Source organism: Coptis chinensis, unplaced genomic scaffold (genome assembly GCF_015680905.1).
Source record: "Coptis chinensis isolate HL-2020 unplaced genomic scaffold, ASM1568090v1 utg1487_pilon_pilon, whole genome shotgun sequence".
NCBI lineage: Eukaryota > Viridiplantae > Streptophyta > Magnoliopsida > Ranunculales > Ranunculaceae > Coptis > Coptis chinensis.
Window position 1 is genome coordinate 22098 of NW_028238105.1, and position 13603 is coordinate 35700.

Below are 13603 nucleotides of genomic sequence, written 5' to 3' on the forward strand. Positions count from 1 at the left end.
CGATCAATGTTCATTGACACTCCATGAAGCGAAAAAATGGAAATAGAGAAATAATAAACAACGGTGAGTCATTCGGGCCAACACCGAGGATCTGCGCTCTTGGGGCATTTCATACAAGGAATTGGGAATGTGCCAAGGCAGGCCTGACAAGTGTCAAGAATATCTGAAGACAAACTCCGGACTTATAACCGCAGGATTTGGGTGTTCAAGCTTTTTATTGAAACAGACGGGAGAGCAACAACACTTGAGTTAAAGAACTCTGGTATTTCACCACAAATTTCTGTAGATTCTCTGTTACTTCAAGTAAATGTTGGAAACATGAATGCGGAGAAAGAAAGTCCTACATTGTTAGAGGCTGATAGAGCATTGGAAAATGTAAGTTCATCTGAAAACACCAAAAATATTTCCAAGATATTGTCTTTATGTTCGAGTTCAAACTTCATTAATTGTTTTTGGCGCAACATATGTAGTGTTTGCAGTTTCTAAAATGGATGTAAGATCATCCATCAATAAACTTCAATCCTTATCTAATTTGAATATATATACTTCTGTATATGCTTTAATGTGAATGCAAACACTATGATTGATAGTAATAACCTATTGGAACTGAGGCAGTATTCACCTACTTCAGGTTACAGCTTAAGACCACGATATAAAATTGCAATATTATTAAATCAAGTAGATTATGGAATCAATCCTTTCAATGTTGGGTCGTATACTCTGTAATACATATGTGCTTACATTGGTTGTCCTTACAAATATATACACTGTTGTAGCATTACAAAATGAGTTCACATACATCTGTAAGAGCATGTATATATGTGGACATTGTGGAACATAAAAAATGCTTGACATCAAAACAATTATTATACCGACAGCTTTCTGTTTTCTCACCAATTTATCCACTTTCATCCGCCGGATCCCGATCACAACCTTCTTCTTCTTCTTCTTCTTTTTGTAGGATCAAAGGAAGCAAGCTCCAACAAAGTGAATTGGTAAAAATATGTTAGTAAGATCGATAACATACCGAAGAGCAATGATCCTGAATGTTATTGTGATCATTGCTCTATCAATTCACTTCAGTATGTTCCTTTAATAATATCAAAATATTAGTTGTGATCATTGTAGATTTTGGCTATGAATACAATCTCATCACAGAAATATTTTTGCTCTTGATAACATAGATTTTGACTTCTCCTTCATCATGCTAGAAAGAGATTTATATATCTACTCATTTCAGCACTACTTTTGCTTTACTTGATTATAAACATTGATTTACTAACTGATATTTGTGGATACTGTTAACAGGTATTATTGATCTGAAGGATTACAGATTATCAGTATATAAATTATTGACTTCAGTTGGGTAAGTGTAAAAAATTTTGTTTCAAACTCTTCCTACAATATCTAAGTTTCACATTGCTTAAAGTTAATGAGACATTTTAAATATTAAGTCTTGGTTTATGTTTTCGTAAGTTTCACATTACCTTGACAATTGATTATGTGTGATTTTGATATTTATATGGTTTATGATGGTGGTTGGTACATATTAACATTTGTTGATAATTTTGGTACCGCGGTAATCGCGTAATACGCTTAATTACAAAATTTAATGACCGGGTAATTCTTTTTTTCCCCACTATTTACTAATTAAGCTTATGGATTGGCAATACAACAATCATGTGTTTTGTTGTATGCCACCACAAGCCTCGCCTTCACCAGCCACCACATTACACGTAAGACTCTTTGATAGTTGAACAAAATCATGTACAAGGCAACCACATTTATATAGAACTAGGTTCACTAAAATTTCCTTCAAAGATCAAGGAGTTGCAACATTTTCCATGGCAAGAGGAGCAATTTCCTCGCCCTCAATACCTGTTATTTGCCGAAACCTCCAAACTCAACAAGTGTCTCCTCCCACACCTTGGCGTGTCCCCTCGAGCCAAAATAATATCTATTAGTATCCCGTGCAAGAATAAGAAAAGGGAAAATGTGATACATGGGTTTTTCTTGAGTTTCAAGTATGTACGGAGAATTGCAAACATATCTATTCACCAACCTTCCATGAAAAGTCTTGAGCCATGCAATTTTGGATCATCTTAGTCATTCTTGGAGTACCGTGAACTGCAAGGACCCTTTGACAAGATAGTGGTAATGGCAGTCACATCCTCTGGATCTACCGCTTCACACTTTTAAGGGGAAAAACAGAAGTTAGGTTCAAATTAATTCCAGATAGCATAAATAACAAGTAGATGGATTTGTAACGCTTCAAGCTAAGAAACAATCTACTTACTTTGACATTGAAGCTGCCCATCCGGAATCCAAAGAGATCTTCTATCACAAAGTGTCAACAAGTCCACCAGTTGATGCAACAAGACATGGCTGCACTGTAGTACCAATTATATTTAAGCTCATTTTCCACAATATAGAAAACAATTTTCTTCAATATTCCATTATTGAGAAACGCCATGCAGCTTTTCTTGTTTTACGATCTATGAGAAGAGAGGGTGGCAAAAATAAAAAAGAATGCATGAGGCCCGATACAAAAATCTCGTGTTGTTCTTTTGACATTAAAGAATTATCCGTGATTGTCGAGACAAATATGAGAACAGGATAATTACTCACAGCCTCCGCCAAAGACAATATAGGTCGATAGATATGGTGATAGGAAGCGTAGTAATGGCACCCACCAAATCAACCAAGAAACCAACCAGATGATCACCACGGGTTACGCCCAAGGAGATGATGAGAACTATGCACCCCAACGTAACTACGGTTCAAGGGAAAACTTTGGTCCGTGATCCAGTCCAAACCAAACCAAAAGTAGGAAGGAACGTGGGTACAACAAAACTGTCCCACCACAAAGCAAAGTTTGCTCCAAGTCCACCGCACTGGGAGATGGAAGGAACTATGTGGGCACAACATGTAATTATCCATCTGCAACAAAACTTCAATTCAACTCCACCGACCGGGGAGATGGAAGGGGCACTCGGGTACAATCGACTCTCCGTACCACAAAGCTACATACCTCGCAGAACTATGGTCCATGGTTCCACCGGACAACGGACTAGAGGAAGAGAGACTTATCGTGCAGAGCGGAGAGAATCAATGCCTTCAGATCGGAGGACTTCCCACAAAAGGGAAAGGAGATAATATACCTCCGAGAATAGGGATCTCGAGGGCGATAGTAGGAACTTTGGTCCTGCTCTTGGAGGCTACAAGCCGGGCAAGGAGTCACTCTAGCTATAGTCGAGTTATCCAGGGGCGGACAAAGGACAAAGATTCTCGTAGATGGAGCGAGAGGAAAGGAATATAAGTTGAAGCCCATCGGAGATCACGGGGGTCTATTATTGATGTCTTTGGTGGGATTTTTAAACATGCTAGGAAGACTGGGATGATTTCTTCCGCAAAGACCTTCTTAAGGTTTTACTAAAGCCCACCGTCTTTGGTTTCTATGGATGTTTACTAATGAGCATGAAAAATATTGGGTTCTATTAGTTTCTCATTTTGGTGATCATAGCTATCATATGGATGTTTTCAAATGATATGATATTTTCAAAGGTACTATGTAGACGAAACGCCACAAAGGAGACCGTGATGATGGACCCAATGGAACCAGATGAGGCTTAAGAGGATTGCTGCAAACCGCTCTATCGGCCGATTAAAGATGCCGCCGCTTTACTGGCCGCATTACCATGGGAAGAGGAAAGATAGAAGTAAGCAATATTTGTCAATTTCTTATTTGCTATAAATTTCTGATGTATATATGAATTTCTAAGGATTCATCGCGGATTTTGTTAAGTGTGAGGTTTTGGGGCGAGTTTTATGCTTCATCGATTAGGGACGTGCATAAAAGGCTGTTTTGTTTAATTATATTATGAATCAAGATTTAGGGAAGAAGCTAAAGGTGGTGATGGGATTGTTTGATAAGTCTGCGGAAGGGATCATGAGGGAACATGAAGAGAAGAGATGTCATGATAAAAGAGGAGGGATCCTCGATGGATGTTTTACTAGAAATTTACTGAGAGATGAGAATTCCGAGGTCAAATTGACTAGAAACGACATCAAGTCTTTCATCCTTGCGAGTGATCTTTTGTGTTTCCATTTCACCAAGTAGTGGGTTTTTGCTTGAAAAAGACACTACTGCTGCAGATCTTCCAGATGTATGTAGTCTTTGTCGTATACATACCGAGTCCCGACCAATGGCTAGAAGCAAATCTGCTTAATTTTTTTTTAGATGAGACCATTACATGGCTATAGTGAGTTTTTCTATATTCTGCAGACCAATACTAGAAAATAAATCTGACTGAGATAGCCTGTTAAACCTTGAAGTTTATTGGCACCTTCACGAAAAATGAAATCAAATGGATGAGACATGAAAGACAAACACTAGGACTAGCATCATTCATAACTTAGCAGTTTTGTTGAATTGCCACCCTATTTTGTTCTGTTTTTCACTATTACGACTTGAACATCCTTACATTCGAATCTAATTGGCTATTAGTCGATCACTATATCCTTTTTAGGAGCTTTTCAGTAGCAGTACGGACTTCGACTTCTACTTCAATCCAATGGGCATTGGCGAACTTATAAATCATCCAAACAAATTCAAGAAACTTTGAGAGGAAATTGATGTAGTCGCCGGAAAAAGTAGGCTTCTTCAAGAATCTGATGTAACTGCTCTCCCTTAGTTGCAAGCAGTTGTAAAAAGAATCGCTAAGGTTACACCCTCCAAAGACCCTTTATAAACCCGGCGATGTGATGAGGATCTGCAACATTAAAGGCTTCAACATAATGAAGGGTACTAGGACAATTATTAATGTGTTTGCTGTTATAACCGTGCCTATGAGCCAATTTCTTGATAACAAAATGTCCAAATCCTTCGGACCCGGCAACTACAGTGGAAATGGATCCTAGAAGCTCTCTCTCCTTCGACAGCCACTATTATCAAGCTCTTACACAAAAACAGGCCCTCTTTCACCGACGCTAAAGACTTCTTACCAAAGATTGGTTTGGCCAGGCTAGCTAGGCGACTCTGATGAATGGCAATGCATTCATGGTACGGTTGCCAAATCCATGTTGAAGATGGGAGCAATAGAAGTACTCACCGAAATGCAGGGGAAATAAGGAAGAAATGTCACGTAGTAAACCCTTAAGTTATTGAAAAAAATAGGGTGAACTAGTATTACCCCCACTAGATGAGCCAATTAGGATTTCCCCACTAGATGGGAAATTAGGGTCTCCCCTAAATACACACAAAAATTTTGGTCAACCCACTTTGACTTTTTTTTTGTGTGTATTTAGGGGGGAGACCCTAATTTCTCATCTAGTGGGGGGGAAATCCTAATTGGCTCATCTAGTGGGGGGTAATACTAGTTAACCCAAAAAAATATCAGATAAACCTGAATGTCTGTATTTCTTTGTGCAACCAAAAAGTGTAGAATGTAATATGTCGTGCTTGACCTACACATTTATACCAGAAAGGTTTTCAAATGAAAGTTTCGGGCATAAACAGAAGGAGATAAAAGGACAGGGTTTTCATTAACTAGGGTGATTATGCATCTATATATTTACCATGTTAAATATGCATTTTTACATATGCCGTGCTTGATACAAAGCAAAAGATCGTGGGGCAAATACTTGCCTACGATAGTAAGTATTGCGGTAATGTACTTGTGGTCTGTGGTGATATCCGGGAATAAATACCATTCCTAAATCAAGACACCGCCGACGATCGATTGCAAATTAAGTTCCAACTGAATTTCATTTGTGACAATAAATCTGGTAGTACCACACTATCTACCACCTACTAAGGCACATCCAAATTTTTGCGACATAGCTTTGATTGCAATCCAATCAAGCATGAGCAAGACAAAAAGTCTTTGTACACAAGAAAGAGATTTCTGCATGGGAATTTGATGTCCAAAAACACCTTAAAATGTCGGGCACGCCATATTTTCACCAAATCAAGGTTTTCGCAGTTGCTTGGGACATCAACTCTAGGCAGCGCCATGGTTTCTTTATAGTGATCTCTGTCAAAATGATTTGAATAAGCCCGAAAGGTCGAAAAGATTATGTAAAATGTTCATGCTAAAACGTTGCTTGAAAATCAAGCTACCGTGTTCAATGTTGGGTGGAGACTACCCTTCTATATTAGTAAAGGGCAAATTGTTATAACGCGTGGTGAGGGTTCACCTAAAGGACTAACTAATTAATCAGGGAAAGTAACAAAAAAAAAAAGCCAGTTGATGCAACAAAAATCTGTTTATAACTTCCCACCCTCTTTTTGGTTAGGAATGCCCGGAAGTAAACAGAAATATTGATAGAACAGGTGATGCATGACTAATGAAGAAGAAAGTTGGTCGTCTCAAAACACACTGGAGGTTCAATTCAAAGTAAAATTTAAGTCATCATCAAAATCAAAGATGATTAGTGGCTATAAGTGGATTGTTAATTGAAGACATGGGTCTACAAAACTGATGGGGCTGAGCTTTATACTTGCACCCCATAATTATCTACACATTATCTTGCAGCACCTATATCATCGGAGAGGCTTATTTTGCAGTGAAATCTTAACACGAGCTAGCACAAACATGAACAGAGCTATTATATAGGATCTAGGAATAGGATCCTGTTTTATCTTGATGAAACTAGGAATTTGATTTTGTTTCACACTCTTTATTCAAATAAGTAAATAACCTAATAAATTACTACAACTCAAATGTCCAAGGATAAATTTAAGAAGTCTTATACAATTAAAACTCTAAAGCTATCTCAGTTCTTACACAATTACAAATCCTATACAATTAAAAGTTTAAAGTTAACACAACACTAACAAAAGCTGTAAGCAAACCTGTTTTTCTTCCGCTCAAGATCCTCTTGATTGTCACATATCTTCACGGTAAACAAATTGCTGCCAAGTAGTAAACTCCCCAACGCCCTTAGCACCTCCAAGAGTTTTAACACCCCAAGCACAGCTGTCAATATAAATAATTCCCCCAAACACCTGCAACTTAATCATAGCACTGATTATATCCTAAGGCTTCCAATATAATATTTATACTAATACCATAAAATCAGCAAGAAGGGCACTAGAAGCCAACCCAAACTTAAAACAAATCAACGTCAAAATCGGCAAAGCAACACAACAAGCAATCACTCTCGGCGTAACAAAGTAATCTACTGGGTCAGTACCAAGAACTCTCAATGTATCAATCTGCTCCAAAACCTACATTGTTCCCAACTCCGATGCAAATGCACTTCCTATACGCCCCAAAGGAGTGCTGTCCAAGAAGACAATTTCTAAATCATTATTAGTCAGTGAATAAGAGCAAAGCAGCTATAAGAAAGAGTTAAAGCTTTAGCCAAAGAGAGGAAGAGTTGTTCAGGTTTACCTTATGGATGACGAAAAAATATATACCTCGAGTAATTGCTCGGTACAATAGACGATGTATTCTTGCAATTTGAAAAAGAATAATGGTAATGGCAAGTGTTAATTTTTATTTTACACACTTGATAAATATTCTAACAAAATAATATATTGAAGGGTCTAACCTTATGCGAATATATTGAAGGTTCTAACCTTATGCATCATAGAAGAATTATGATGTCTGCAAATACAAAGAGCAACCATAGAGAAAAAGTGTTAAAAGAGCATAGAAGAAAACATCCACAGCTAATGGAATATCAAAGTCACACTGGTATGTAACTTGAGAAATAAAAAAATACCATTTTATACTCTCATTTGATTTTAAGATATTGTATAGATGTAAGTAACTGATATCTATATTTTTCTTTATGCCTTTATTACAGAGGAATTGATACACACACAGGAATTAAATGAGCAACAGAGCAATCATTTAAGCAATAGTACTGGTATGAACTTACTGATTTTATAATGACACAACAATTTTAATATCCTTTCCACAAGAAATGGCTAAAGTTGACCCTTTTTTGGTATAATTCTCAAACAGTCAATGTTGAATCTACAAAGGAACAGACTGCTAAAATAGCTCGGCTTAATCAAAGTCGTTTGTTTGGCTTTAAAGAAACGTGATCGTTTGTTGGCTTCCAAGGAACACAACTTGCATTCAAATAAAGGTAAAATTGTATTTTATATTTGATTGAGGATTAATTATAGTTTTTGAAATTTCATATTTTTTATTACACAGGCCAAATAGGTACTTTGAATCTTACAGATGCTATAATCGTCAGATAATGACTTCAATATCTCAAATCACAAATATCAGTGAAAGGAATAAACGTTTGCAAAAGCAAAAAAAAATTCATCGTGATCTAAGAAAGTATACTAACAGTGATGGTATGTGTTTTCTTCTTCAATTTTGATATTTTATTCAAAATGTTTGCCAAATTCACAACTACTTTTTATATTTTAGGAGTTCATGACTTTGGACCACCAACTGAAGAGTGTATGTATTGTGGAGCAATTCTTTGGGAAGAAGAAATAAACAACAAAGGAAAATCATTTGTTCCAACATTCTCTATATGTTGTAGAGAAGGAAAAGTTCAACTTCCACTATTTGAGGCTGCCCCTGAGTTTCTTAATAAACTCTTAGACTTGAAAGGAGGAATAAGATCTACTAAATTTAGAAGATATATATGGACATACAACTCCATGTTTCAATTTACTTCTGCAGGAGGGAAGATAGATAAGACTATCAATGATGGAGGAGGTCCTTTCGTTTTCAGAATAAGTGGGCAAAATCATCATAAAATTGGGTCTCTTCTTCCATTCGAAAATAAGCCTCCTCAATTTGCCCAGTTATATATGTATACGATACTCAAAATGAATTGAAGAATAGGATGCAAATATTCAATGAATATAATGAACTTCTTGATCCTGCAATTGTTGATGGATTGATCAAAACGTTTGATCAACACAATAAAGTTGTACAATCTTTTAGGATGGCTAGAGACAGATTTAAAGAAGATCAAATGATTGATGTCCGCCTAAGACTTATTAATTCTCGATAGAGTGATGGAAGACAATACAATCTGCCAACTGGCAATGAAGTTGCAGCTTTAATTGAAGGGGATGGATTTAATGTTAATGATTTTAGGGACATAATTGTTGAAACTAGAGGAGGTTTTGAGAGAATAAATGAATTGCATCCTAAATTCATGGCTTTGCAATATCCTTTAATGTTTCCCCATGGTGAAGATGGCTATAGACCTGGGATTCCTTATAGAAGATTTCCTAATAGTGAGGAAAATGAAAGAGTTTTTAATATAGATGATCATAAAAGAGATACGGTTAGTATGAGACAATATTGGGCTTTTATACTGCAAAGAAGGACACTAGAAAGTCGCCTACTCTGGATAGGTGGACGTTTACGTCAAACAGTCATTGTTGATGGTTATACATGTATAGATGATCAAAGAATGTGTTGGTATCGGACACACCAAGAAGAAATTAGGGCTGATTTATACAAAGAATGTGATGGATGCAAAGGGTCGCAGGTATATAAGTAATATTATTTAATTTTAAATTTTATTTCCATTAGCTTATAATTTGTTTTAATCTATCAATAACCCGCTTTAAAATAAACGCAGGATACTACAAAGAAGATCAATTGGTAAACGTTTGATCCTTCCATCAACATTTACAGGAGGCCCTAGATACATGATACTGAGACCTACCAAGATGTTATTGCCATATGTAGATGGGCAGACCACCGATCTTTTTATTACTTGTGACTTGCAATCCAAATTGGAATGAAATTCTTAGTTATCTACAAAAAGACCCTGGACTATTGCCTAATGATGTTCCTGATGTTGTGTGTCGAGTATTCAAAATGAAGTTGGAGTGCATTATGAAAAGATTGCATTATGGAAATCATTTCGCAGAGTCATTGCCGGTTATAATCACATACCTTTTTTTTTATAGAATAGATAATGTCCAGTAAGACTATAAATTGACGTAGAGGAAAAACCTACAAAATGTGAAACAATAGTTAATAATTTATTCATAAATGTGGAATTCATGTTTGCTATTAACTGTAAAATGTAAATTTATGTGTTTTAACATCCTATATTTAGACAGGGGAGAACACACATACTAACTGTTATTATTTTGAAGTCCGAGCACCAATTGAGCTATGTGTTTTTTATGGACAACAATGCATTGTGGCTAAGATAATATATAGTCAAAGTTGTTAGAAACCGATAATGTAATGAAGAGGAGATGGGAGGAAAAAGAAGGAAGCTACCTTCACCGGTGAAAAAACACACTAACTGTTATTATTTTGAAGTCCGAGCACCAAATTTTAGAAGTAAGAAGTCCGAGCACCCACTCTGGGCATAGTTGGTAAATGCTACAATACGACAGTTAGACCTTCTCGAGATACTCAAGAATAACTCCCCAATGAAATGAAAACTGTCCTCATAGAACTCAACCAAAAAGCGTAACTAGCATCCATCTAACGAAAAACTACCCATTTTTTGTTGTGTCCAGTGTCATTTACTTAGTTAATGTACTTTAGTACCCTTTTAAATTCAATTTGTTAAGATTGATGCTTACGGTTTGTCTCATTTTCTCGAAAGTGATCCATCTATTTCACTTCTTAATAGGAAGATATATTTCTTACTTATTGATAAGATCATATACCTTTATAATTATTTAAAGACTGCTACTAAATAAATTTTTTCTTTGTTGTGTACAGTATTGTATGTTATTGAATTTCAAAACGAGGACTGCCACATGCTCACATTTTATTGTTTTACATCCGGAAGATAAATAATTTTTTCTTTTTTGTGTGCAGTATTGTATGTTATTGAATTTCAAAAACGAGGAATGCCACATGCTCACATTTTATTGTTTTTACATCCGAAAGATAAAGCTAAAAGTGCTTCGGATATAGACAAGATGATATCAGCTGAATTGCCAGACAAAGCCAGTGAACCTCTACTGTATGATATTGTAGTCCAAACAATGATTCACGTTCCGTGTGGTGAGAAGAAAAAGGGTTCTCCATGTATGGACACTAAGAAGAAGAAATGTACAAGGAAATTTCCAAAGGATTTTTGCAGTGAAACGACATTTGATGAGAAAGGTTTTGCAGTTTATCGAAGGCGAGATAATAAAAGAACTGCAGTGGTGGGCCGTCAAAATCCGGTTGAATTCATATAGGCGTTTATGAAATATTGACATGTTCATGGATAGCTAATGGGGTTTTGTTTAGGTGTAAGAATCAAATCCTTTTATTTGTTGAGTATTTTCTGGATTGTGTGGGTTATTGGTTTAATGAAGATATCAAATAGGCTTATGTTGATCTTTGAAGCTTCAGAGCATGTCATAGATTTGATTAATCAGGTATTATCCATTTTTATAACCAGTGTTTCTCTTCTGATTGTTTGCATTTCGGTACCAATTTCTTCACTAGACTCCAATTCCCCCCATCCTTTCCCATTTCCAGTTCCTCTCCATCATCTAGAAAAACTTCTCCATTGGCATTACCACTGTTGTTGACTGCCACCAAGAGGTGGAAAGCTGTCTTGCGTGCAAGTTCTGTCGTATAGGCTTCACCTTGCATGGCTAGAATATTACCTTCATGAACATGCACGTTTATGGAATCTGGAGAGGAATCAAGATTAATGTAACTTCCACTCTTTACACTTACTGACTTTGAAAAATTGAATAAATTAAACCAAGTCCCAGCTGGGAAGTACGCGTCAACAGATACTTCCCCTTGCTTTAATACAGGGGAGACCATTACTCCTTTGCTGAGTAGAAACTGCGAGCTAATGCTATAGGTTTGGACATCTTCAGGAAATGAGAAGAAAAGAGGTCGTGCAATCGAACCCCTTTAGTGTGCGCCTCATTCATCAATGTGTAAAAGTAAGGGAGTAGCCTATATCGGAGTCCAAGCGACTTCTTTGCTGATTCGGCAATAGAATCCCATAGATAGAGCTCTTGACGAATTGTAAACTTTTCAGAGTGGTCTCTGGCGAAGGGATAAAAGGCCCCTAGCTGCATTGAAACAGAATTGTGAACACAAATTTATAGAAGAATTTGGTATGTTGGTATAATATATAAAGATTCAAACTCTCAGGTTATTGAGGCCATTAATAAAGGACTGCAACCTACTACAAGTTTCATTGCCGAGTGTCATGCTATTGTGGAGGGAGGGGAAAGAGGTATTGTGGAATGATTTATGGATTGAGTTTGACTCAACTGCTTCTGTGCATGCCTTTGGAGGCAATGAAGTACCATGGGAACTGGAAACCAGGTGGCTTAATGCACTAGCATCACTCGATCATGCAGTGATCACATCTACCTGGAGAGAGGTCAACTTCTCTGCCGACTGGTTAGCTAATCAGGGAGTTACCTTGGGACCTAATATGTGTGTAAATTATGTTGGAAGGCCTCCACTTCTACATAAAGCGGAGGACCCCCATATGACCTACTTTAGATTCAAAAATCTATATAGGTGAGATTTGTTGAACTACGACCTATACTTTCTTTTCCTTTTCCCTTTGTTTACTGTATGTAGCGCCTATATTTTCCTTAATACAATAATTACTTATAGAGAACAAAAGTTTTACCTGAATCCAACGCAAAAAAGTTCTTCAGTTGTGTTCCTGGAGAAGCCACAGATATCAGCTCCAACCATTGGGATCCCGAACAGTCCAGAGTTCAAAATAGACGGAATTGAGTACTGTAGATCATCCCATTTGGCCGCATTATCACCAGTACAATGTGCTGTATACTTTCCAGACCCAACGAAAGTATAAATGGCCTCTTTTTTATAACTTTGCTTAAAGCTGTATTTGTGGCTTTGGATTCTAGGAACCCATATAGATTGTGGACGTTATACTCCGTGACATTACCAAAGATAGTGAAAATCGTATATTTATATTAAAAGTTAGTTCTGCACTCTTTGGTCTCACAAAATCTGGGTGCATTTGTCATTTAAGCATTTTGGATTGCGTGTTCATTGAGAATTAGTGTATTGATGATTAAAGAAATAGGGGCATTACGACTAATGTTTTGACGAATTCCAGCATAGATGCATAATATTTGCATATAAGAGGAGGGTAAATAATAATTTCCTAAACTTTCCTCCTTACGACGCAACGATGTGAATATTTAGCATTTTTGCATCTGTATTCTTTATTGTTCTTTTATGAAAGCACTTAAATGTGCCTTACTTTATTTATGCTCCCTAATGATATGCGTGTCTTCCTTTTTTGCAGAAAATGAGATGAAATCCAACAGATAAAATTTTCTGGTAAGCTAATTGTTTTTATAATATCATGTACCTGTTCTTAGGTGTGTTAACCTCCAAGAGATTCTGAGGGATACGAAACCCAGACTGCTTCAGTTCCAGGAGTAAACTTTGTAATCATGAACGAGGATGTATTGCTTGAAGAGGCTGTGGCCAGATACAAAGGATTTCTTCATATGATAAAAAGAAATAAGGAAAGGTCCATTAAACGCTTTTATGTTCCGACTTACGATATCGATGTTATCTGGCACTCTCACCAGCTTCACCCTGTACCCTGTTTCTTACTGCAAGGACCTGGTTGAGGTCTTGGGAGAGATATTGGAGCATGATGACACAGATTCTGACAGAACAAA

General features: G+C 36.7%; 1 protein-coding gene and 1 long non-coding RNA gene across 2 annotated transcripts; both read left to right on the top strand.

Moving 5' to 3' along the window:
- Nucleotides 1–101: 101 nt before the first annotated feature.
- LOC147473982 (uncharacterized) lies at nt 102–1564 on the top strand. Its single transcript, XR_015210197.1, has 3 exons — nt 102–375; nt 962–1082; nt 1309–1564. It is a non-coding gene; the product is annotated as an uncharacterized LOC147473982 (long non-coding RNA).
- A 6045-nt stretch (nt 1565–7609) lies between these two features.
- Nucleotides 7610–11152, top strand: LOC147473983 (uncharacterized). The gene is made up of 8 exons (XM_086586791.1): nt 7610–7703; nt 7816–7878; nt 8400–8742; nt 8826–8913; nt 8998–9276; nt 9395–9483; nt 9577–9716; nt 10785–11152. Exons 1-8 carry the CDS (start codon nt 7610–7612, stop codon nt 11150–11152), a joined length of 1464 nt encoding a protein of 487 aa, XP_086442917.1.
- The last annotated feature ends 2451 nt before the right edge of the window (nt 11153–13603 follow it).

Coding starts and splice junctions, on each gene's coding strand:
- LOC147473983 (XM_086586791.1), top strand. CDS start 7,610: ATGTCTGCAAATACAAAGAGCAACCATAGAGAAAAAGTGTTAAAAGAG. Junction 7,879..8,399: donor TCATTTAAGCAATAGTACTG/GTATGAACTTAC, acceptor TTTATATTTTAG/GAGTTCATGACTTTGGACCA. Junction 9,484..9,576: donor ATGGATGCAAAGGGTCGCAG/GTATATAAGTAA, acceptor AAATAAACGCAG/GATACTACAAAGAAGATCAA.